This window comes from Conger conger, chromosome 5, assembly GCF_963514075.1.
Source record: "Conger conger chromosome 5, fConCon1.1, whole genome shotgun sequence".
NCBI classification, from domain to species: domain Eukaryota; kingdom Metazoa; phylum Chordata; class Actinopteri; order Anguilliformes; family Congridae; genus Conger; species Conger conger.
Window position 1 is genome coordinate 37,484,140 of NC_083764.1, and position 24,351 is coordinate 37,508,490.

The 24,351-nt window shown below is 40.5% G+C and overlaps 2 protein-coding genes across 5 annotated transcripts; both read left to right on the forward strand.

The window, feature by feature from the left end:
- The first annotated feature begins 457 nt into the window (after window positions 1-457).
- LOC133128366 (adenosine 5'-monophosphoramidase HINT3-like) lies at window positions 458-5,784 on the forward strand. Of its 3 annotated transcripts, XM_061241800.1 has the most exons (6): window positions 852-1,053; window positions 2,215-2,399; window positions 3,333-3,450; window positions 4,480-4,549; window positions 4,800-4,926; window positions 5,256-5,784. In XM_061241800.1, the coding sequence occupies exons 2-6, from the start codon at window positions 2,316-2,318 to the stop codon at window positions 5,286-5,288; spliced, it is 432 nt and encodes a 143-aa protein (XP_061097784.1). In that variant the 5' UTR covers window positions 852-1,053; window positions 2,215-2,315; the 3' UTR covers window positions 5,289-5,784. The 3 variants fall into 3 exon arrangements, with proteins under 3 accessions (XP_061097785.1, XP_061097784.1, XP_061097783.1); XM_061241801.1 differs by lacking the exons at window positions 852-1,053; window positions 2,215-2,399 and adding an exon at window positions 458-796; XM_061241799.1 differs by having other exon boundaries at window positions 852-2,399.
- A 276-nt stretch (window positions 5,785-6,060) lies between these two features.
- LOC133129686 (receptor-type tyrosine-protein phosphatase epsilon-like) lies at window positions 6,061-24,335 on the forward strand. 2 transcript variants are annotated; one of them, XM_061243943.1, is made up of 6 exons: window positions 6,061-7,740; window positions 8,235-8,378; window positions 19,651-19,768; window positions 21,678-21,751; window positions 22,487-22,668; window positions 23,096-24,335. In XM_061243943.1, the coding sequence occupies exons 1-4, from the start codon at window positions 7,615-7,617 to the stop codon at window positions 21,683-21,685; spliced, it is 396 nt and encodes a 131-aa protein (XP_061099927.1). In that variant the 5' UTR covers window positions 6,061-7,614; the 3' UTR covers window positions 21,686-21,751; window positions 22,487-22,668; window positions 23,096-24,335. The 2 variants fall into 2 exon arrangements, with proteins under 2 accessions (XP_061099927.1, XP_061099926.1); XM_061243942.1 differs by having other exon boundaries at window positions 21,678-22,668.
- Window positions 24,336-24,351: the final 16 nt, after the last annotated feature.

Here is a 24,351-nt window from a genome sequence, read left to right on the forward strand (position 1 = left end):
AATCAGGTAGAGATCAATAAGATTAGTTTAACATTTTGCACCCCTTTTCAGCTGATTGTAATTTGATCTATTAGTGTGTATTTAATTGGCTAATTGATTGACATTAGTTTCAACCAGATTTCTCCAATATCGGCTACCGATGAACACTGGTAAAGACATACCTGCAGGACGATTTATGTTGTATTTTAAGTATACTTATTTGTAAGTGCCTTTTCTGAGGAAAGTAATGAGCCACATATAACCTACCACATAGTGAGCCAAGATGGGTTTCATTTTAAATATTATAGTATGTTTAATTGATGATATCTTAGAAAAAAAGGTTCTGAAAGGGTTATTTGGCTTGATTACATAGGGACCCCATAGGTCCTACACTCATATACAAATAACTATTTGGGCTGACAAAGAACCCTTTAACTAAATGGGGTTCTTACATTGAATCACAGGGTTCATATTGGAACCTTTTTTTTAGAGTGTAAAGGATAGGTTGCATAAGGATTATGGATAAGTCACATAGTAGTTTGTTTGAGTTTACTAAGGAAGAGATTTTACAGTTTGCGTTCACAAATTATTAACACATCAGACTAAGAATAATCAGGCAGCATACACACATACAACCTCTGGAGGCAAGCTGTTTTGGGGTTACCTGAAGAGTAGCCTTGGCTACGTGAAAACAAAATTAATTCAAGGTGGTGCTCAATGGCGCGAGAAGCCGATTCACGGAGGCGGGCATGTTGGACTAGCGCCAGCTTTTGGCACCGGAGTATGCGCACTGGGTACCTACACGTGAAGGATGACGGTAATACACCAGTAAACGTAGAGCAATGACGTGAGCTACGGGGACGCACAGTGAGATTTGAGAAATTGGAAACTGTCTGACGAAATGGTGCATATGGAGTCAAGCTCCAGGATTTTATTCAAGAAAACAAGCGACTAGCTGTGACTAGGACATTTTTGATGTGGCTTCTACGTTTCCGTGGACATTTTTAAAGAAGCATTCGGCGACAATTAAGTGTTACATTAGCTTCATTAATATACTTACGGAAAAACTAGCTGGTAAATCAGCTAACAAATCTGAATTACAGAAATTGTGGTTAGCTAAGAAGCTAGTGGATAGCTACCGTTTCTTAAGGTGATAACGTATCATTGAAAAGCTATTGTAAGACAGATGTGGACTGATTTGTGATTATAAAAACACAATAATTTCTTGTAATTCTCAACAAGCTGGTTTTAATGCCTGGTTCATATGTGGCCCATTGGGAATAAATTACATTCAGTTGCAAAATTATATCCTAACCGATGTACAATAGTGCAAAGGTGACTGAAACAAATACAAAGATCGGATAAATTGCTAATATTCTATCAAAATGTAGCAGCCCCAGAGCCATAAAAGTGAACAGAAACATTGGAGGCTAGCTAGCTTCATTATAATCAAACGTAGGCTACATTTCCATTTGACTGTCCTTTAAATTAATACAGCGTATGACACGAATAGCCTACACCAATTGTAATTATTTATTTATGTAGGTTAGTCTTCATCATCAACAGCACAGTCATCATGCAAAGACAGAAATATTACCAAGAACATTTTTAATAAGCTATTAGTAGGCTAACAGTATGAAAAAAACCGATGTGGTCAAAATAATAATATGTTGGAATCATATCAGCATAATAACATCTTAATTTAAGAGCAACATATGCTAGCTTTAGTTATTTTTCATTTATTTATCGATTAATCACCGTAAATTATGTATACAAGAACGATTTTGCAGGTTGGCTAGCATTGTGTGTATTCCAAGGAATCCAAATGTCTTTTAGTGACTAAGACATTGCACAGTTTTGATAGGCTATAGCATGCTAGGTTGTTGGGATTGCAGTCAAAAGCAAATTATTTGTTCCTGCATGACATTAAAATAAAACATTGTCATTTTGTAAAGTAAAGCCTGTTGTGAATGTGAATTGATGTGAAACAATGTTGACAATGTTATTAGTTAGCTGGTAAGGGGTCAAATGCCCTCCGAAAATTATCTTCTCTGCACAAGTTATTTGGGAAAATATCAAAGGTAGCCACCAAAAAACACACGGAGCACAGTTAGAGTGGTACATTTTTGCCAATGGGTCAGTGCAGAATGCGGACAGTTCATGCGGTTATACACTTGGCACATAAACACCATCAGTTTTTCACGATCAGCCATGTTTTTTGTTTACGTGGAGTAGAGCATCAGTAACCCTTGGAGATTGGAAGTTTCAACCAGGAAGTTCCGACGTCCGACGTTAAATGGAACACAACATTAGGTCAGCCACGGAAGCGCAACGATATGAATCACTGCAATGGATATGACCAAAGTTGTATATTCTGCAAGATTGTAAACAGGGAAACTGAAACCGAAATACTCCATAGTGTAAGTATGTAAGTTATCACGATAAATTGATAGAGCTAAAGTGATTAATTTATTTCGCGTTGCAAACGGAGCCGGTTCAGTTCGTAATAGTCTACCGTATTTGCGTGTTGAATGTAATCTCAAAAGTACGCCTAGCACTCATAAAATGGCACATTTCATGCAACACTTCTGCTAGCTAAAATAAATCACACATGGTTGTTAGACTGTATCCGTGAGTATCAACCTATTTCAAATGCCACGTAACTTTAAAAAAGTTTCTATACATTACATTTTTACATGACCAAAACAAGATTACGGTAAATTTGGTTTTATTGAAATTTGGAAGGGCGTAACCTATTGCAATAGGCCTATCCTAACTGAAGATGGCGTATTTTTTTAGCCTTGGGAAGGACGAGGAAATTAGCAAAGATCTTGGGTAAAACGCATAGGATTCACAATCCGATTACAAAAATTAGGCAGCGGAGGTCTGAATGGGAAACTCAGTATCTTATCAAACCTTGTCACAAGAGCCATTGTACAAAAAGTAAGGTATATTTTTCAATATCAATAATGCTTTGGCAGTCAAGAAACATTACAGTGGCTGAATTGTCTTTAGACTTTAGACTTAAAGATTACAAGAAAACAACTAAATAAAAATAATTGTGGAGGGAGACTTTGCCTGCTTGCATAGTTTGACACTCAATAGCAAAAGTTAATCTCAAAAGAGCATCTCAAACACTCAAAACATCTGAAACACTATCATGTAAAAAAAATTTTTTAAGTTAAAAATTGTTCTGCCCATCAAAAATTATAAAGCAATGTTTTAACACTGGACAGGTATTGTTAAAGGGGAGGAATGTAAAGTTCTAAAATAATTGAGTAATGGATTAAATCACAGGTTGCAACTTTAGCTGTTTGATGTACTGGAATTGTTATGTGTTTTGCCCTTGGCAGGATGAAGAGCTGTGCTGCTTCCGAGATTTGAAACCTGGAGCTAAGCATCACTACCTGGTTGTTCCCAATAGGCACATCGTCAGCTGTGCTTCACTCAGGAAGGAGGATATGCCCTTGGGTAATTAAAAAAGGATTATTGTCATATGCTGTTCATTGTAACATATCCTTGTCAGCTTTATTGTGTGGCTGTGTGAAATATCAGAATTGTGTGTGTGTTCACCTGATGTGAGAGTAATGTTTTTAAGGAGTGGATTGGCAGCTATTGTGCTATATTTACGTCAGGGCTGTATTGGTATGGGGCGGCATGGATGGTACAGTGGGTAGCACTGCTGCTTCACAGCAAGGAGGTCCTGGGTTCGAATCCCCGTCGGCCGGGGCCTCTCTGTGTGGAGTTTGCATGTTCTCCCCGTGTTTGCGTGGGTTTCCTCCGGGTACTCCCACAGTCCAAAGACATGCACGTTAGGCTGATTTGAGAGTCTAAAGTGCCCATAGGTATGAGTGTGTGAGTGAATGGTGTGTGTGCCCTGCGATACAGGGTGTATTCCTGCCTTTCGCCTGATGTATGCTGGGATGGGCTCCAGCCCCCCTGCAACCCTATTCAGGATAAGCGGGTTAAGATAATGGATGGATGGATGGATGGATGGATGTATTGGTATGGGACGTGCCCGTCAAGCATAAGTTAGTGAATGGCGGACCTGCCATTCCAGCCAAAGTGCAATCTCCTTCAAAATGAGGGACCCGCTGTGTCTTTTCACCCTCCGAGTTGAACTTGCAGCAATATCAGTTGATGGAAAATGCATTCTGTGCAGAATTTGGGCATCCGATTGACCTGCATGGGTCACTGCTACATGTTCATACCCACCCTGGTAGATGCTCTTATCCCGAGCAACTCACAATGTGAGCACAAAGTGCATAAACTGGGGTAAAGAGCAACAGTAATCCTAGAGGTGGGAGAGAAATACTCTTAAGGACAAATTAAGAAACCCATGATCAACTAAAATAGTTAAACCTGTTCGGGAAAATGGAAGAGTATTACAAATATATATATAACTTCTCAAAATACCTTAATTGGATGAGTCATATAGGAGTCTCCTCGCCTGATTTGATTGATTGGTTGATTGATCAGCTGATTGCTTTTTCTTGGCAGTGAGGAAGATGATGGAGATAGGAAAAGCGTTGCTGCTGAAACATCATTTCAACGATCTTGATGACACCAGGTACAGCTTCCAGTGCCTCAACCAGTTGTCAGCAATCGAGTGCAGTGGTTCCCAAACCTCTTCTCGAGTACCCTCCGGGTATTTGATTTGTTGCATCTGAAGCACACCTGATACGGGGAGGGGGGGGGAGGGGCTAAGGGTCATGCACAGAACACCTGTACCACATGTACCTGCATTGCAGTTTACATTTATGGAAGATTGTTGTGTATGGTATCGTCCTTAAGATGACCAGGTGTTGCTATCTGTGTAGGTTGGGGTTCCATATCCCTCCTTTCTACTCTGTGCCTCACCTGCACCTGCATGTGCTGGCACCTGCCAGTCAGATGGACTTAAGATCCCTCCTCATCTATGGGCCTCAATCCTTCCGGTTTCTCACGGTAAGTAATTAATATGCATACCCATGCCCCTCCGCACAGTAAGAAGCTTGCCACAAACCTCATCCTTGTATCTGCTGCACTTGCTCAACAGATACCACTTCAGTCTTCTCTCCTTGGTTAATTAAATATGGCAAACCAACCTGGGTGTGCTGTGTACTAACTGTACAAATGTCTGACCTTTACCTGCCACAAAATGTTATTGTGAAATATGTTTCTTGCTGGCTTTATTAAATGGCTATCCAACCATCCTTACTGGTGAATGATAATCAGTTCAGATCCTTGATAACATGGAAATATAACGGAGGTGACTTTTTACAAAACTTTTGCAGAGTGAAAAGCTGCTCCAGAAGCTGAACTCCTAGAAGAACCAGCCCAGTGAAACCCGGCCCAGTTAAAGACAGACTATGTAGGATTTTCAACTTGAAAATATAAATAAATAATATAATATAACAAAACAACCATTCTCAGTCAGTACTACAATGCACTGCCAATCTGTGTTTGTGTTCACTTCTACTTAATACTTTGTTTTGCTGCCTCAGTGCTACTACAGTGGTCCTTAGCTCGGTTTGCAAGAGATCGCCTTGGTGGCTAACCGTTTAGCAAGTGGGTGGCTTAGCATTCAGAAGCGTTTTTCAGCTGCCGTTCTTAGCTAACTAAATTCAGTTATGTACATTAGCTGGCTGGCCATGATAGCTGGTTCCACTGAACATGTCTACCACGTTTTTCGGGAGATTCCACCACATATTTCCAGCAGATGAATCTCTCATGGGAGGGAGCTTGTGCTGAAATCCATAAGAATCCTGGACGTTCCAGTAGACTTCAAGTGTCTGATAAGAAATAAAAGTGACTATGAATTGATGTGTTTGTGAGTATTCATGTCTATGTTACAGAAATGTGCCATGCTTCCAGGCAGACTAAAGCATACTGAAACCCACGGATGCTGTGCTAACATTAGTAGTGGCTTCCATAGGTCCATTCCATCACCACTAAGGCTTAGCTAAAGCTAGCTACCCTGTAACTTTGCTGCATACAGTGCTTTTAAAAATGTCATTTAAAATGATTTATTTTAGAAAGCCGGACATAAATGATTGACGTGTGGATCCATCTCACCCCACGCATCTGCTGCGTATGCATCTCGACTTCCCCGTCTTTACTTCTTTTAATAGAATCTTTTCCTATCCTCTCCCAATGGGTGGAGCTAGGGGCAAAAAAGAAGACCAGAAAAGAAAAAAGAAAAATAAGGGATTGGAATGAGCCCACAGACTATACCCAAATAACCCAAATATAGCTCAAGTTTTACCAGGATATAGCCAGGTTAGTCTAGTAAAGCTTTCACTTTTCAACCAAATGTAGTTAGGTTTTCATCTGAAAGCCAAGACAACATTTCACCGACTTTTTCACTGTGTCTTCAGTCGGTAACATAGTTGTAGCTATGTTCACTTAGCATTTCTTCCAAGTCATCATTGCATGTGTGTCATTAAGATGTCTCTACTCACTCACACTGACAACACATTCATACGTAAACCGCTCAACTGTCGTACCCATAACAACCGTATGACAACCGTACTGTACTGTCGTTCTCTATATAACATCCCCCCCGCTCTTTAAAACCAAACCACAACCAGATGTTTATCTTGGAACCTGAGAAAGCATTTTAAGTATGTCGGATGACGGCGTTGTGGTCGACCTTCCACTACCACAGGCTGTGGCCCAGCTCAAATGCCCGAACAAAGGTCCAGTGGTGGATGAGGAGGCTGAGGGCATGGTGTAGGTTGTGGAAGACTTGGTAAGTGCTCAGCTAGAGAAAGACCAGGAGTGGTGGCTGGGGAGCTTTGAGAGCGTGGGGTGACCTGCGTTTAAGCCCAGTGAAAGAAGAGCCTGCTCCATCATCTTCTGCCCTGCTGGCCTCTGGCGGTCGTTCTACAACGACGACCATTGCTATATCGATGCTGCCTGCTAGCTAGAATATGTGAAGATGAAGATTCTAAAATGACCTCATCCTTACTTCGGTCAACAAATTTGATCCGGGCTCAAAAATTATACGGGTGACGTAATGAACGGTCTAAAACAGCTGATAGAACGTCCGTTGCTATACCTATGTTTGCAGCTCGACGAAGAGGTGTAGATATTCCGAAAATGACCAATTAATTCTTCCTGGTTTATTGGCCATTTTCGCGATCGTTTTAGTAAATAATGTCTTTTGCATCCTTCAGCTATGGGAATATGAGTGTGTGGGTAACTCAAGGTGGATTACACTGATTATATAAACTTTTTTCTGTTCTCCACAGAAAGACGTTAGCTAACGTAAGTAGTGCGCATCAAACAAAAATGGCTGCGGAAGGGGAAGACACTGAGAGAAAAGTTGACAGTTTGGCTGTTAAAATGCTCTTTAATCAATATATTTGTTCTTACCCAGGTGAGCAGCTAATCAGCTACAGTAGCTCGCAGCTTTATACCAGAGTTATACCATTTGTATGAAAAGGCATTGGTGGTGGACAACATTTAAATTGAAAATTATTTAACAGTACCTGTTCTCTGCAAACATAGTTTCAGTGTGCCTTCACCTTGTCTCACAGTGACACATTAAATTGATCACCACATCCTGAAATTTCTTTGTGATTAATCACAAGTTCCTGTAATGTTTTTTTGTGTGAATCACAACTTCCTGTGATGTTTTTGTGATTGTTAATGTTGGTCCCGCCTCTCTGCAGCGCTGGCGTGGGACGGACAGGCACCTTCATTGTCATTGATCGACTTCTTCTCTTTTGTGTCCAGAATACAAAGAATCAGCGCTCTCAGATGATCCAGACTGATGTGAGTGCTCTCTAGTGGCTGAAAAGGGTACTCCACAAAACTATTCATATAATTTCATGTTGCTGCCTTCTCTTGCACGTTTTATGTAGTATGTTGGAATATTACCTTTATTGTTGCTAGTTTACAGTATTAAAAAGCCAGAAATTCACACACTCAGGTATTCTCCTTTGCTGCCTTACTTGCTTTTTAATACCGTTTTACACAGCAAAGGAACGTTGCTCAATAGATAGTCGGTCAATTGCTTTTTAATGTTTATGTTCTGCTAGTCTGCACCTCTGAAACTTTTGGGTGTGCTCCACTCCATGTGTATTTTACAGTATAAATGATTTTACAAGATAATAAATGGTATTTATGTATTAATTTAAGAAAAGATGAAGGTGTGGCTTCAGGGTCATCCACCATGTAATAATAAAAACAGTGTTTTCAACATTGTCATGTTCTATTGGGACTTTGAGACCCTGTTTACAGTACTTGGCTGTTTTCCTGGTCGACAGATGCAGTACTCCTTCATCTATCAGGCCCTGCTTGAATACTACCTCTACGGACACATAGAGAAGGACATATCCTCTCTGGAGGGCCACCTGCAGAAGCTCCACAACACGCTGGTGTACCGGACTGGGCTAGAGGAAGTGTTCAAGGTAAGAGCTGCTGCTTGAATCATGTCTCTATCTCATACCTAAACATCGTATTGTCACTTCAGTACCTATAATTATAAGTCTCTCACTGCTGACCTTGGCCTACATGTGTTTCTGTAGATGGGATTTGAACTCAAGTGTAGCTCATCCAGTGTACACACATTAAAATGTAAATGTAAATGTATGAATGCATGCAAGGACACACAGAATTCTGGCTTTAGCTTAATGGATACAAATTGGCAACATCAAGTCAAGTTTATTTGCCATATTGTTTACTTTGTTTACTTGCTAAATTGTGTAGTCACTTTTCTAGTCTGTTCAGTATAACTTCCGGAATTATTATTAATATTTTATTTCTTATCAGAAATTGACCAAAGTGAAGATAATGAAGGAGAACATGAGGGTGGGGAACCTTTAGGCATGAAGAAGAATCATACAAATGCCTATGGTGTAACTATGATTCTGACTTGATGATTCTGACTGGCTATAGGCCCCCACACTAAATTCCTCCAAGTAGGTTTCATTACATTAAGGTCTAAAAAGTTATCTTGGGAGCAAGAGAGGTGTGCCTTCAGTACAAACTATGTTTCATTCATACAGCTGAATGGTTAGCCAGCAGGCTGTTTTCATATGGAAAGATAGTTATCTGTGAAGTGTTTTGTTACTAGCTAGCTATTCTTTTGATGTTTCATGATAAAAGTGCCATACCTAACCATCTCCCATGCTGTTAATTCTAATGAAATTACTCAGCCATCACTCAGGTTAGTTATGCCCCATGTTACATCCAGCCAGCTGGCTGGCATTACATTAAGACAATAAAGAAACATTTGCTTCCATTACACTATGTTTCACAATACCAAACTAACTATACTATACTACATTCATTTCATTAGAACTACGGTGTGATCCCTATCCCCAGTCCTTACCTCACTGCTATAATTAGCCATGTGTATGCCATAGGATTTAATAGCACTTATGTATAATTATTTCAGTATTCAGGCTAGCTGCCAAACCATGCTAGTTGGAAAGTTGATGTACTCTTCAAGGGTTCAAGTTGTATCTATGTGATCACTCTCAGGCTGAGAACTGTACTTTTCTCTAGGGTCTCCAATGCACTTGTCCCTGGTTTAGATTTGTACGTTATTGTCTGCTAAATGACTGTAATGTGATATAAAGTAGTGTGTTGCTATGCTCCAGTTTGTAGGCTATGATATCATCAGATGTTTGTAGGCTACTGAACAAAATGCTACTCTGGATTGGCATGCGGTGTATATAAATAGCATAGCCATCCCACAAACAAAAAATGAATACCAGATAACAATGATAATTGTTTTGCAATGGATTTTAATAGGATTTCATAGGGTTTAATACATGTCTTATATCTGAAATGCATACATATTCATCAGGTAAATACAATTACATAAATCAAATCAAGAAAAATCATTACATAAATCAAACAAAGCTGTTGATTTATTTTATTTTTATTTTTGTGGTGGGGGATGGGAGAAAGTTGTCAGGGTCTGTTAAAATGGTCAGTGGGGGCTCAGAACTCAAAGTCTGCTTTTGTCATGTCGATGCCCAAGCGAACTTCACTCTCTGGCTTTGTCATAGATTTTCTCCAAGGGCACATTCATGTTCATGTACCTGCAGAAGAGAGTACGAGCAGCCATTCAGCAGACACACTCCTCACCCATTGAGCCTCTTGCTCTGTAGATTTTAAATAATTAAGAAACAAAATCATGGTGATTTCCAGCATGATGTGTGTGTGTCTGTGTGCACATGCTCACCAGGCGATGGTGATGCGGGGGTCCAGGTAGTTAATTTTAAGGTTCTCAGGGCGATCTGCCTGGCCTCCTCTCTTGGCCTGAATGTTCAGCTTCAGTGGCTGGTCCTCAAGCTGGCCTGTGGCTTTCTGCTTTTTCCTTTCCTCACTGAAACACACACACACACAGTGAGCTTAAACACAGGCAAGTGAGGACAATACACACATGCACACCTGTGGGAGGATAGCCCTCCACATTTGGGACACTCACACATGCTACTTTCTGTCGAAGCAGCACTTGGCATCCCATACTGTCAGCTCAGTCTTGACCTGGAAGAGCTCCTGTGTCAACCTGTCAATCTGGAGGAGAACACAGAAGCAGAACATAGGAACCAGAGCAAGATGTTTTTTCAAGATCTGTTTTTCACCCTGAATCATGCACTGCCTGTTTCGCACTGCTCCCCATCGCCCCCCCAAATCCGCACTGTACCTTGGCATGCAGTCCAGCTATGGACTGCTCAAAGTCCTTTGCATCTGCCTGCTGGTGGTTACAGTGAACTGCAGCTGCACGGTTTGCCCTGTTGCAGGCAAGCAGCTTCTCAGCCTGGCCATCTGACACTGTTATGAGAGAAGGGGGAGAGGGAGAAAGGGGGAGGACGAGAGGGAGACTGGCTATAAGGGTTTTCTGAGTAGTCTCCTTCAGAAGCTCCACTCCTGTTGCCTGTTTCTTCTCCATCTCCTTTTGAAGCTCCTCCTGATTTAGCTCTTTTTACATTGCTTCTTTTTCCTTCTTAATTCTCATTAAATGTGTCTTTAGTCCAAGTCCTTTCTGTTCTACAGTGTTTTTTGAAATCTTCCTCTGCTCTACTTCAGTCACTTTTTCCTGATTAATCATCTCCCTCAACCCCGCCTCTTTTCCTGCCTTTGTAATTACCTTCTTTTGCCCCACCTCATTTTGTGCCTTTTTAAGCACCTTCTGAAGCTTCGCCTCATCCTTCTCCCGAATCATTTGTGTTAGAAGCTCCGCCTGTTTTTGCCATTTCTGAGTAGTCTCCTTCAGAAACTCCTTCAGTTTCTTCTCCATCTCCTTTTGAAGCTCCTCTTTCTTTAGCTCTTTTTGCATTGCTTCTTTCTCCTTCTTAATTCTCATCAAATGCGTCTTTAGTCCAAGTCCTTTCTGTTCTACAGTGTCCTTTGAAGTCTTCCTTAGCTCCTTAGCCTCAGTGCCCTTTATCTTCTCATTTTTTTGGCCAGGCCTTCAGAAACTCGGCCTCTTTCGGCTCTTTCTTGGTAAGATCTTTCAGAAGAAGCTCCGCCACTTTATTCTGCTTCTTGGCCATCTCTTTCTGATATTCTGCCTCCTTCAGCTGTTTTTGCCTTTCTTCTTTTTGCTTTTTAATTTTCATTAAGTGCTTCTTTAGATCCTTTCGATTCATTTCCTTCTCCTCCGCAGGGTTCTTCGTTGGCCCAAGTTCCTTCTGCTCTACAGTGTTCTTTGTTTTCTTCTCAGGTTCGTCCTCATCCTCATTGGTCTTTCTCTTAATTTGTGGCCTGGCCTCTACCTCTCTCTGCTCTTTCTTAGCCATCTCCTTGAGAAGCTCCACCTGTTTGTGCCCTTTCTTCACAATGTGCTCTTCATTTTTTAGTCCTCTCCCTCTCCCTCTCCCTCTCCCTCTCCAGCTTGGTGCTAGTCTGAATTGGTCAACCAGCTAAACCATATGGAGCTGGTTTGAACTGGTCAACCAGCTACTAGCACCTTTTTTTTCAGCAGGTTAATTTCAATGTTTGATGACTATGCATTGTGTCATATTTCCCATCAACAGTGAACTACAGACAATTCTTCAGGGTGAGCTCAGTTAGCAGAATGAGGGGGTATAATTAGAAATTAGCAAATTATACATTTTGTACAGGCATGAAGTTTTTTTACAAATGGAGAGTGGTCACTGTGTGGAATATCTTGCTAGGACATGTACTGGAGACAGAAACACTGGGGTTATTTTTATTAATTTTTTTTAAAGATATTTTTTAGGCCTTTTTCAGCTTTATTGGACAGTATATAGAGACAGGAAGAATGGGGGCAAGAGAGAGGGAAAGACATGCGACAAATTGTCAGACAGTCAGATTCGAACCGTTGACGTCGCGGCTCACAATGAGCATGCGGTCAGTGCTCTGCAGGCTGTGCCACCGAGACACCCACACTGGGGGTTTTCTAAACCAGGCTTGATAACGTGCTAGATGCTATCTAGGTTTTAGGCAAACTAAGACATTGGATACACTTTAGTGGTAGGAAAACGCAAACATTACTTGGCTGAATGGCCTGTTCTCATCGTTATGCTATGCTATGCTATGTTATGTTATGTTATGTTATGCTATGCTACCCATACTGTGGACCCACTGCACTACATTAAACATGTTTCATTTACATTTGCTCATGAAATTTTATTTTGGATTTCAGATCGCTTTGCGCTTGTTTATTCTGCTGTATTACAGTCTTAGGACAGAAGGAATGCGGGGGCAGCCTAACTCTCGGATTACAACAGAGAATCTATGGCTCTAATGCCTCGTTCATGTCATATAGGAGAAAGAACACCCCAAATCCCATTTCTCCGATTTGAAAGTATTCACACACTGTGCACTCTGGGAATCTCAAGACGGTGGTAAAATAAATATTAAATACTGTGTAAAAATAAAACATAGACATACAATATTATAAGTTTGTTAACCTGAACGGTTGGCAGGTTCGTAGTTGTGGAAGCCACTTTTCTTGCTGAACTCACTCATGTTTCCATGTTTCTTACTGCCAGGTTGGAGATTATAGAAAGTTCCCACATTTCCTACTTTGAACATAAGCTTAAGAGAGTTTCACAATTTGTTCTACGAGTTAAATTACATCTGTTAATAACTGAAACTTGAATTTTGAAGCTGTCATGCATTACAAAAGCAAGTTGCCAAATAATGCAAAATACAAAAATGGTCACATTTCGCCAAGTTGCATACTACCCCGACTACAGACGAGATTACCATTGTAGTTTCAATATAGTAACTTGTCAGCAACTAAATTTAACCCACATAAGCCTAACAGCTTTGAAATTCATTTTTGAGATATTACAAGATGTCGGAGAACAAAATGTGAAACTCAAACAACCTTTTTTTGATAGAAACAGCATTTGAAATCTGGGAAAACCCCCCAAAAAACCATGGCGTGGCTCTTGGCAGAAGGAACTTCCAGGTTGGCCTACAAAATGACATCATCATCAGAAAACGAGTTCAAACTACGAAAGATATCAGCTGTGACAGTGCCAGCTGATATCTTCCTGTATTCTAACATCTCCCCACTGTGACATCACAGAAGCTATGAATCTTTCTAATTAAACCAGAATATTCTTGAAGAGTTGAAATGACAAGTAGCCCAAATCACCTTCATCAAATAGCCCAATTCACCTTCATCATCACCCAATTCACCAACACAGGACAACAGATTGTTGGCACTAAATGTAGCTGCAGTAGGTCATAGTATGGGATAGCTGGGCCTATACGTTGGAGGGTAATTGAACTAACACACTAATGACAACAAGAAAAAATAAATCCATGCTGTACATGTCCTCACTGGGGAAATAGATTATTATTATTAGTAGTATTGTTTGTAGTAATATTGACATCATGTATTATTACATATAATATATACTTTGGCATAATACTCTTCCATGGAGAGACTGACTGTTATGATTAGTCAGATATCAATCTTATCTTGAGATTAAATTAGATTAGGATAAATGATCAGCTAAATTGATCCTGATTAGTCAATCAAAAATTAGTCAAATTAGTCAAATCAAAAATGGAAACACTGGAGGGTTATACTCACAGAGCAGGAGGAGGAGGCTCTGGTGCCAGAAAACCAAAAAGTACAGATTTTGATGTCATTATTGGAGTAAAATATCCATGACGGTGAAAGATGTTAGCAGTTGTGTGTACAATGTCTAAACTGAAACTCTACTGGTAATACTTTGAATTTCAACACATCTTCCCCTGTGACTTCACAGAGGTTAACAATACAGAACATTCCAACTTACTCAAACATTCTAATGTTTTGGTTGTTTTCTAGTCAGAATTCTTACTGGTTTCAAGGCCTGTACAGTGTAACAGCAATGTGTTCAGATGTTTTCAACGTAAAAAGCTAATATGTATATACAATCATTCAAAGCATAAATAATTTCAAAATACACACAGTACTTCCTAAAATAATATTAACTTTAAATATCAGAAGCGTTCTGCTCTGTCGTTAAAACAGCATAATAAAAATAAGTTACTGTTGTCATGCCTGCCGGTTCCCGGATCCCCGTCCTTTTGTTTATGTGTTTCCCCAGTTCCCCTTGTGTCACATATTGTATTTCATTTGTGTGTTTTTATTTTTCCGTGTTGTAGGTTGGGTCCAGTTTGTGTTCTATTTCCCACAGTCACTTCACTTGCCTCGATTCCCCGTCTCTCTTCCTGATCAGTTTCACCTGCTTTGTTCTCACCTCATTTATCCATTAGCACTGATTTATTTTGCCCTTCAGTTCTCACCACATTCCTCACTCCCCTTCAATCATTCTGTTAGTACTGGCACATGTAGAGCATTAACTTCCACATAGTTAGTCATGAGTTAGATTTCCTACACCTGTCCTTTTCACTATTTAGTCCCAGCTCACCCTCCCTTCCCTGCCAGACCGTTGAAGTTCTCTATCAAGGTCAAGGGCCTTTTTCACGTCCTTGTCAGTTCCTGTGAAGCTATTCAGTTGGTCTCTGTACCCAGCCTTGTCACCTGCTTGTCCTGATGATTCCTGCCAGTTTGACTGCATGTATTTGTATAGCTTAATTTGACCCTGTATTTTTTCATCTTGCCATGAAAAATGTAATGCCAAGAAACAAGTGGTTGTCACCAGTTAATATCAATCATTCCGCAGACAGTTTTAGCAAGTGCTCAATATAGCGTGATGCTTTGCTTGTGAGTACATTATTGGTTTGATATCATGACAAACATATTTAACAAATATCAGATCACGAGGGTATAGAACTGATTCTGTTTCCTCAAACCTATTCTTGTTCCTAGATGATTTCAACAGAGTTTAATAAAAAGGGGGAAAGAATTCACAGACTATATCAATGCATCCTTCATAGAAGTAAGTACCCATCCATGCACAGTTCGCTCTTTCAAAATACGCACTCATTAAAGAAAGCATGTTTTTCAATTATGTGGATCTGGCTTGCTGAATTCGCTGTATCACTACTGGAATTAAACATCACACAGAAGCTCCACTGTACCGGCCGTTTGACCTGAGCGCATCCCCTTTTCACAATTCCTTCCCTTTTTGCAGACACCCACTTTGGGGTAACTGCAACTTCACTTTCAATTTTAACAAGTTACCAGATGTGCACGTTAGCTAGTTTGCTAATATATTCAAGAGAGAACAAACGTTGACAATGATTTGGCTGTTGTGATACACTTTAATCAATGTAATATTTGTTCTTACCTTACCTATACAAAAATAAGTTGCATATAACCAACTAATCAGGTAGCTGGCATTGTTATTATTAAGTTGCGTACATTTGTATTAAAAAGGCATTGGTTGGTGGCAAACTAAATGGAATGTTCATTTATAAATCGTTCAACAGTAACTGTTTGCTGCAAACATAGCTCACCAGGAATGTTTGCTGTCCTGAACACACGTCAGTTAACAGGTGCCAGTATTGAAGGAGCATCTGGAGTTTATTGGAGGAAATTATGGAACCTTAGTCTCTAGGTGCATGATATTCTCCAGTGTGCTTGGTAAAGTTAATTTCCTGTTTAGTGCTTTGAACATCCCACTGGACACTAGGTTCTCATTTTATTTTCAGAAACTCGTCACATTTCTTTTCCAAGGAACTTTAATTTTTAAGCCCCCTACTGATATCCATCCATCCATCCATCCATCCATCCATCCATTATCTGAACCCGCTTATCCTGAACAGGGTCGCAGGGGGGCTGGAGCCAATCCCAGCATACATTGGGCGAAAGGCAGGAATACACCCTGGACAGGTCACCAGTCCATCGCAGGGCACACACACCATTCACTCACACACTCATACCTACTGATATGTAAATTAGAAATGTTAGAAGCCAGAGAGAACAGTGATATTTCTGTCAATTTAAACGGAAGTGTGAACACAAAGCCCAGAAGCCCAGGAGAGCTCAGAAGTGTTCTCTCTTGGAAATAAAGTGACTGGTGCATTTCTCCATGAAATTTCCCAAATGTACCCTGAAAGTACAGTAATGTTCTCTCTAGGTACAACTGCAAAAATATAGACATTTCTTACATATTGCTGGCTAGGGGCACAACTTTATGTACCTAACGTGTAGGGCTAGCATTTGTACCTTCTTAAGCACAAATTGTTGGCAGTTTGACTGTTCTGTTGCTGTGTGGTGTGGGAGAAAAATATAATGTAGTACAATGTAACCTAGGATATATGTATGTATCCAGATATGTACAATGCATATAGTTAGAAAACTGCTTAAAAGAATAAATTGTGCTTGTGACAGATAACCAGCAAATATGTAAGGGAGGGGTGAGTGCTCTGCCACAGCTTACGTCATATAGGCATACGTGCAGGAGATAAAGCAGAACACTCTCCCATTGTTGGGTGCACTCATGTGCTTGTTCTGCTAAAAAATAATGAGGAGGAATCGCACCCAAGGTCGGTTCCTCCTTAACCAGCCTAAGCAGGAAAGACGGATGATAAGTGTAAGCTTTGTAGTTGCTGTAGCAGTGTGTTAATTGAAAAACAAATGTTACATGACTTAAAGAGCAGATGTGGGCCCAGGAATACAACGTGTGATGGAAAAGTACTGAAACACTGTATGAAGATGATTGGCTTTCACCGTAATGTATTCATGTGAACTTAGGATGTGTAATGGTATAAGAATAGACACCCTGTCTGCTAAAATCTAGAGTGTATTCTCACATTGGTGTGATGCATTCTCCGTGCTTTGTTTTGCTGCAGTATTAATAAAGTTTGTATTATTGTAGCTCTCCTTGCTGTGAAAGAACTGAGTTCTTTTAAACGGGAAAGGTTGCTTGCAAGACAGACGTCTGTGGGGGAATTTCCCCCACAGTCGCTGGCATAGCTTTGTATCTCCCATCCCATGCATGTATGTGAATCTCGTGGAAATGTTCCTTTTTTTCCGTAATTTCATTAAAAAAGTGAAACTTTCATATATTCTAGATTCATTACACAAAGTGAAATATTTCAAGTCTTTTTTTTGTTTTAATCTGGATGATTATGGCTTACAGCTCATGAATCCAGTATCTGAAAATATAAGAATATTACATAAGAGTATTTATAATACAGAAATGTCCACCTAGTGTTAATTAAGTATGTTAATTTATGCACTCAATACTTGGTAGGGGCACAAATTACTACATAAATGCGCCGTGGCATGGAGGCAATCAGCCCGTGGCACTGCTGAGGTGTTATGGAAGCCCAGGTTGCTTTGATAGTGGCCTTCAGCTCGTCTGTATTGTTGGGTCTGGTGTCTCTCATCTTCCTCTTGACAATATCCCACAGATTCTCAGGCGAGTTGGCTGGCCAATTAAGCACAGTAATACCATGGTCAGCAAACCAGTTACTAGTAGTTTTGGAACTTGGTGCCAAGTCCTTCTGGAAAAGGAAATCAGCATCTCCATAAAGCTTGTCAGCAGACGGACAAGCTAAAATCTCCTGGTAGACAACTGCGTTGACTGGACTTGATAAAACACAGTGGACCCAAATCATCACTGACTGTGGAAACTTCACATTGGACTTCCAGCAACTTGGATTCTGTGCCTCTCCACTCTTCCTTCTGACCTTGATTTCCAAATGAAATGCAAAATTGAATTATATCTGAAAAGAGGACTTTGGACCACTGAGCAACGGTCACAAGCATCTTGCCTGGGCTAACGAGAAAAAGAACTGGACCATTGCTCAGTGGTTTTAGAGCACTTCATGCTTCCGTCTGCTGACAAGCTTTATGGAGATGCTGATTTCCTTTTCCAGAAGGACTTGGCACCTGCCCACAGTGCCAAAAGGACTAGTAATCTAGGATATTACATTTTCACTTTTTGAATGAAATTACGGAAAAAATGAACTTTTCCATGATATTGAGATGCACCAGTACATTTATTTATCAAAGGGAAAGTATGATTATACAAGCCTTTCTGGTCATGCTAACTGAGCTGCAGGAGAGGGAGCAGGTGGGTGAACCTGGGCTACAGTTTCCCCTTTGATTCAGTCAGTTCCTCTTCAATTCACTCAGTTCCCCTTCTATTCAGTCAGTTCCTCTTCAATTCATTCAGTTCCCCATTCGATTCAGTCATTTACTTTTAAATTCAGCCAGTCCCTTGAATTCAGTCAGTTCCTCTTCAATTCATTCTGTTCTTCATATCAACTGAAATTCTATTCGTTGCAAAAATACCCATGTATTATGTTAATTCATCATAAATAATTGTTATTCATTACCTGAGTTGACTGAAATGAAATTGAATTGAACAACCCCCAGCCCTGTAGGTAAAGCAGTAACAAGCAGTTCATTGTTTAGCCGAAAGGTCAGTCGTCTAATGTAAACTCACCATGATCCGAATAGTGAAACTTTAATGTCGAATAACTAAATAAATACATCCAGATCAGCTTTGGTCTTTGTTTGCGTGTGTAAAGTAGAATTCCTTCCGTTTTCCTAAAACAATGTTACGAGTCACAACGCGCTCCATTTCGGCATATCGTGACATAGTATTAGTGCTCCACTGTGACACTTGTGGTGGGGAAGCTGTTGCTAATAGGAGACGACGTCGGGTGTTCCGACCATTATGAGCTAACACGGTGTTCCGAAGACATGAGACGTTGTCAAGTTTTGTCGTTTTCTGTAACGTGAATTATTGGTTCACATAAAAAGTATTTTAATGTCTGAGCAGTCAATAAGCAACCATATTCATACGGAACACACGTTTGGTGCCCAACCTTTGGTGGAAGCGGTCGCTTCCCAGTGTTCTGTTCGGAACACGGCGAGGTTACGTTACCGCATTTGCGTTATCTTTACTGTACAGTCGCTACCACTCATAAATGCCACATCTTATGAAGAAATGTAGCCTACAACACTGCTAGAAGTAATCAGACATGGTTTCAAGATTCACTTCCTGCATGGCCAAAACATGATTACGGGGAATTTCCTTTCTTCTAGCAACGATTTATGACACGTCAGTCGTACACCTTTCAAAGATAAAAAACAAAACAAACACAAGATGATTAATATTCTGGATCATGTCCAGAGCTGAAAATTTAAGTAACGGCTCACAGCCTTGCAATGTAGTTTATAACGAGACAAGACATGAATATCGTGTTAATGAAACTAGAAAGGGCTTCTGCCGCGTACGTATTTTAGACTATTATTGTAACTTAGCCTATTATAACTGAAAAGGAACAAAACACTTTTTGTACTTAAATTGTTATGTCTTTTGCCCCTGGCAGGATGAAGAGCTGTGGTGCTTCCGAGATTTTAACCCTGGAGCCGAGCATCACTACCTGGTTGTACCGAATATCCACATAGACAGCTGTATTTCACTCACGAAGGAGCATGTGCCCATGGGTAATTAGAAAAAGGAGTATTGGCATACACTGTTGTAGCATATCCAAATTTGAAGCTTTAACGTGTGACGGTGTGAAATATCAGAATTGTATTTGTTCACCAGATGTCATGTGGTACAGAACAGTACATTTAAAAAAATTTTTTAAGGAGTTGAATCTGTGGTTATTGCAGTCATTGTGGTTCTTGTGCTCTACTGAAAAATACTAAACCGTCAGTGCTGTATAGGTATGGGGTGTCCCTGCCAAGTATAACTTACTGAGTTCAACGTCAGCGTGTTCACAGAGAAGGGGTGGGATAAACAGTGTTGTGGTTTGAGTATCAGGGTGGGGTTTGAGCGGAGGACCAAGTGCGACTGAATAAAACCCCTCCTAGATCCCAGGGGCGGAGTACAGGGATAAGTGGGACAAAAAATGAGAATAGCTCCCGTAACAGGGGGGAGAAACAAAAACAAACCCGAAGGCGATTCTTAATAGGGAAACAGAAAAGGAGCCCAAAATGGCTGAAGAAAATAAAACGACCCTTTGAAAACAGGGCGAGTGTACCAACCAGTAACTGTGCTGAATAACGAGCACAGTGAGAGAGTGCCCAATCGGGCAATTAAATAAAAATACAGCCTAGCCAAAAACAGCGTAGGCTAAACAAAAACCATGAGGCACAGTTCAGGAATAAACACAAACCAAAATACATTTACCGGGGACAACGTCCCTCTACCGCCGGCTCACACGAGCCCAAAATAAAAAATGAAAATAAACCCTTAGGGAAGGCGTCGGTAAAACCACACCAAACGCCAATATTGGTTAATTTATTCTTTATTTCTTAAATAGCCAATTAAACCTGCTATTCTTGTTATCCGTGAGTCTGCGCATGGTTCCTCCTCAATCGTGACAGAAATAGTGTGATTCTTGTTGCAAAGATTATTTCAGGGCATCTTCGAAGCCTATACCATATAGCGTACAAACAGTAAGATCAACATAATTAAAATGTCCAAAATAGGAAATTATAAAATGGACTTCCAATAAAATAGTGATTAAATGTGTGCACAATTAAACAGGGCCTAAATCAAATACCATTATAATAAGACAATACACAAACAATAAATTAAATATTTATCCAAAATAAGGCACAAGAAATACTATCGTTGTTGGAAAGGCCGCATCTGTGCACATGTGCCAATTAGAACTTTCCAGCAGGCCTCCAAAGTTGGATGCAGCAGCAGAGTGAGAGGAAGAACTTTTATGTATCTCGTGTGCGTCCTTGAGCATTAAACCACACACACACTGTATACCCGCGAATAGCCATATTGTAACCCTAAATTGATATTGTGACCTGTACCCTGTGCTTTGCTGTGCTGTATTACCTGCATATTCAAGTAAACATTCTGGAACGAATTTCAGCGACTCTTTGGTGTTCTGACCGACATCCCAGGGAGACACCCATTCTAATACATCCTTCCTAATACAGTCCTTTCCTTTACCACCCAAACTACGACCATTTAACAATCGTAGATCTCAAACCTTGTTTTTCAGTATTAGCTAGCCTAGGTATTTGCCTACTGCCTAAACTAGGTGTTTGCGAATGTTACCCCATTTAACTGAGAAAGCTATAGCTACCCAGATAACATGGAATCCAAACTAGCGAACTACAGAATATAATGGTTTGCAATAGCAAACTCAATAGCTAGCATATATTTCCATTTAATCTGTTAACCAAGCTATCTGTCAGCTATTCATGGAGAGAATCATCGCGGTGTTTGAATGACAAAATCGCTGTGTATTTTCACTGAAATGCTGATATTTTTTACTGCAGTCTTCGCTGTTGTATGAAGTGCTTGCTCTCTTCTAGCTAGCTAGCATGGACTTTAAGTACAAGCCAACTCTACATAGCTGTTTGCTCTGTCATCTTGTTACAGCTTGCTGAATCTTCCATACCAGACCCTACGTCATGTACTGTGTAAGCCTTCTTGCGCATGTGCATTTCAACAAGGTAAGTCAGTCACTTGATAAAAGAAACATACAATTCCAGAATGGCCCTATGGGTTATTCTTTGTTACATCTTAAAAAGATGATTACTGAGGCCCAGACCCAGATGATTACTTGTAAGGGCTTCAGTGAGTCAGGTGAGTATAAATCCAGGGCTGAACTTTATTCTGAACTCCATGCCTTCTGAAGTATCCAAATGCAGTGGCTGTTCTGGCTGGTGTTAACAGCCATGGGTTCCTCTGAACAGTTGTCCAAGGATTCCAGAATGAAGATGGTTCGTTTCCACCAAGAAGAAAAAGGCTACAAAAACTCTCAATGTTTCAAATGACCTAATTCCACTGTAAGAAACATTAGAAAATAGGAGATAAATGGAACAGTTGAAGTCACGGTCTGGAAGACCAAGAAAGATTTCAGGTAGAATGGCCTGGGATGTGGTGAGAAATACTCAGAAGAACCCACACTTGGAGGTGGATCCATTATGCTTTGGGGTTGTGTGGCAGCTGGGGGCACAGGAAGTATTGTGTGAGTGGAAGGAAGAATGGATTCCACCAAATATTAAGATATTTATAGAGGCTAATGTTCAAAGGTCAGCCCAGACATTTAATCAACTCAACTGGGGATGGGCTGACAACCAACCGTACATGGTAAATGGTTGGCATTTATATAGCGCCTTTATCCAAAGCGCTGTACAATTGATGCTTCTCATTCACCCATTTTACACACACTCACACACCAACAGTGATTGGCTGCCATGCGAGGCACCGACCAGCTCGTCAGGAGCATTTGGGGGTTAGGTGTCTTGCTCAGGGACACTTCGACACTGCCCGGGCGGGGGATCGAACCGGCAACCCTCCAACTGCTCTTACTGCCTGAGCCATGTCGTCCCACATGACTGGGTTTGTGGAGGACACTTTCTTTCAGGTAAGTAAGACATTTTGTTGGGTTGCGATATTGGCTGGATAGCTAGTGCCAAGTTAACCATATAGCTCACTAGTCAATGCTAGCTAACAGTTATTCACTGGGTAATGTTATTCTCAGTGTTAGCTGCTTCCCTCAGAAAAAGATAAATAATGAACATTGCACAGTTTCTTCTGTAAAGCGAACAGTACAGTATTACTGGTTTGACTTTGCTTTGTTAGATCAGGACTTGAATTTGTACTTGAAAAACTTCTGGCTGCTGAATCACACAAACAACATAATGTTAATGTTACTGGTTGGCTAAAAACTCAGGTGATATTTAATTTGTATAGATATCATTGTCTAGCATTGTATACACATTTTGGTAAAATAGAGTAGTTTGTGGACATATGCTTAAATATACATACTTACTTCCCTTCGCAATCGGAAGATTACAGCAGTGCCATCAGCTCAGAATTGGCAGAATCCAGTGGGACCCAGGTACACCTATCTACTGTGCAAGTCTGGTCAGAGGTGGTCTTCATGGAAGAATTGCAGCCGAAAAGTCATGCCTCCGACATGGAAACAAGGCCAAGCGACTCAACTATGCACGAAAACACAGGAGCTGGGGTGCAGAAAAATGGCAGCAGGTTCTCTGGACTGATGAGTCAAAATGTGAAATATTTTGCTGTAGCAGAAGGCAGGGCTGGAGAGCGGTACAAGAATGAGTGTCTGCAGGCAACAGTGAAGCATGGTGGAGGTTCCTTGCAAGTTTGGAGCTGCATTTCTGCAAATGGAAAAGTACAGGCAGATACTTATCCATCATGCAATACAATCAGGGAGGCATCTGATTGGCCCCAAATTTATTCTGCAGCAGGACAACGGCCCCCAACATACAGCCAATGTCATTAAGAACTATCTTGCATAAAGCATAAAGAAGAACAAGGAGTCCTGGAAGTGATGGTATGGCTCCCACAGAGCCCTGATCTCAGCATCATTGAGACTGTCTGAGATTACATGAAGAGACAGAAATATTTAAGGCTGCCTAAATCCACAGAAGAACTGTGGCTAGTTCTCCAAAATGTTTGGAACAACCTACCAGCCGAGTTCCTTCAAATACTGTGTACAAGTATACCTAGAATCATTGATGCTGTTCTGCCCTCAGAATTATTTTCACAATTTATGATGTTTTAAGTCATTAATGTTGTATTAGAGTATTTGCATCACACACACTCAGTAACAGTTCTACGGAGAACCGGACCTTTATTTTGAAGTGTGATAGCGGGTTGCATGTTTGTTTATATCCCTAGTAATGGTAGCTACTGCAGCAGAAAGATATGGTCGCTCACATGGTGAACATCGTCAACTTTCTCACGCTCACGAAAGCAATGGCTGTAAGTTTCACACTGTGTTTCATGATATAAACAAACATGCATACGTAGCATAAACTTGTATAAGGTAAAGTTTGATGGTTTATTCTACTGGATAGTTATCCGTCCGTTAATCAGTTAATGTAATGTGTGGACTCGCGTGTACATGCTAGCAATTGATAGCAGGCTAGTCTATTGTTTATGTGAACGGGCTCATTTTCGGCACGTAGTTTACGTTCATATATTAATAGCTGGATGCAATGCCGATTATTAGTATCGTAATTTGATGTACAAGACAACTGATTTTCTGTATTATTTCTGTTACAGTTTACTCTTG

What these genes read in the sequence shown, in the direction of transcription:
- LOC133128366 (XM_061241799.1), top strand. Translation starts at nt 2,316, where the DNA reads ATGAATCACTGCAATGGATATGACCAAAGTTGTATATTCTGCAAGATT. An exon ending in GAAGGAGGATATGCCCTTGG is followed by an intron (nt 3,451 to 4,479) that starts GTAATTAAAAAA and finishes TTTTCTTGGCAG; the next exon opens with TGAGGAAGATGATGGAGATA. An exon ending in AATCCTTCCGGTTTCTCACG is followed by an intron (nt 4,927 to 5,255) that starts GTAAGTAATTAA and finishes AAACTTTTGCAG; the next exon opens with AGTGAAAAGCTGCTCCAGAA.
- LOC133129686 (XM_061243942.1), top strand. Translation starts at nt 7,615, where the DNA reads ATGTTGGTCCCGCCTCTCTGCAGCGCTGGCGTGGGACGGACAGGCACC. An exon ending in CTCAGATGATCCAGACTGAT is followed by an intron (nt 7,741 to 8,234) that starts GTGAGTGCTCTC and finishes CCTGGTCGACAG; the next exon opens with ATGCAGTACTCCTTCATCTA. An exon ending in GGCTAGAGGAAGTGTTCAAG is followed by an intron (nt 8,379 to 19,650) that starts GTAAGAGCTGCT and finishes TGCCCCTGGCAG; the next exon opens with GATGAAGAGCTGTGGTGCTT.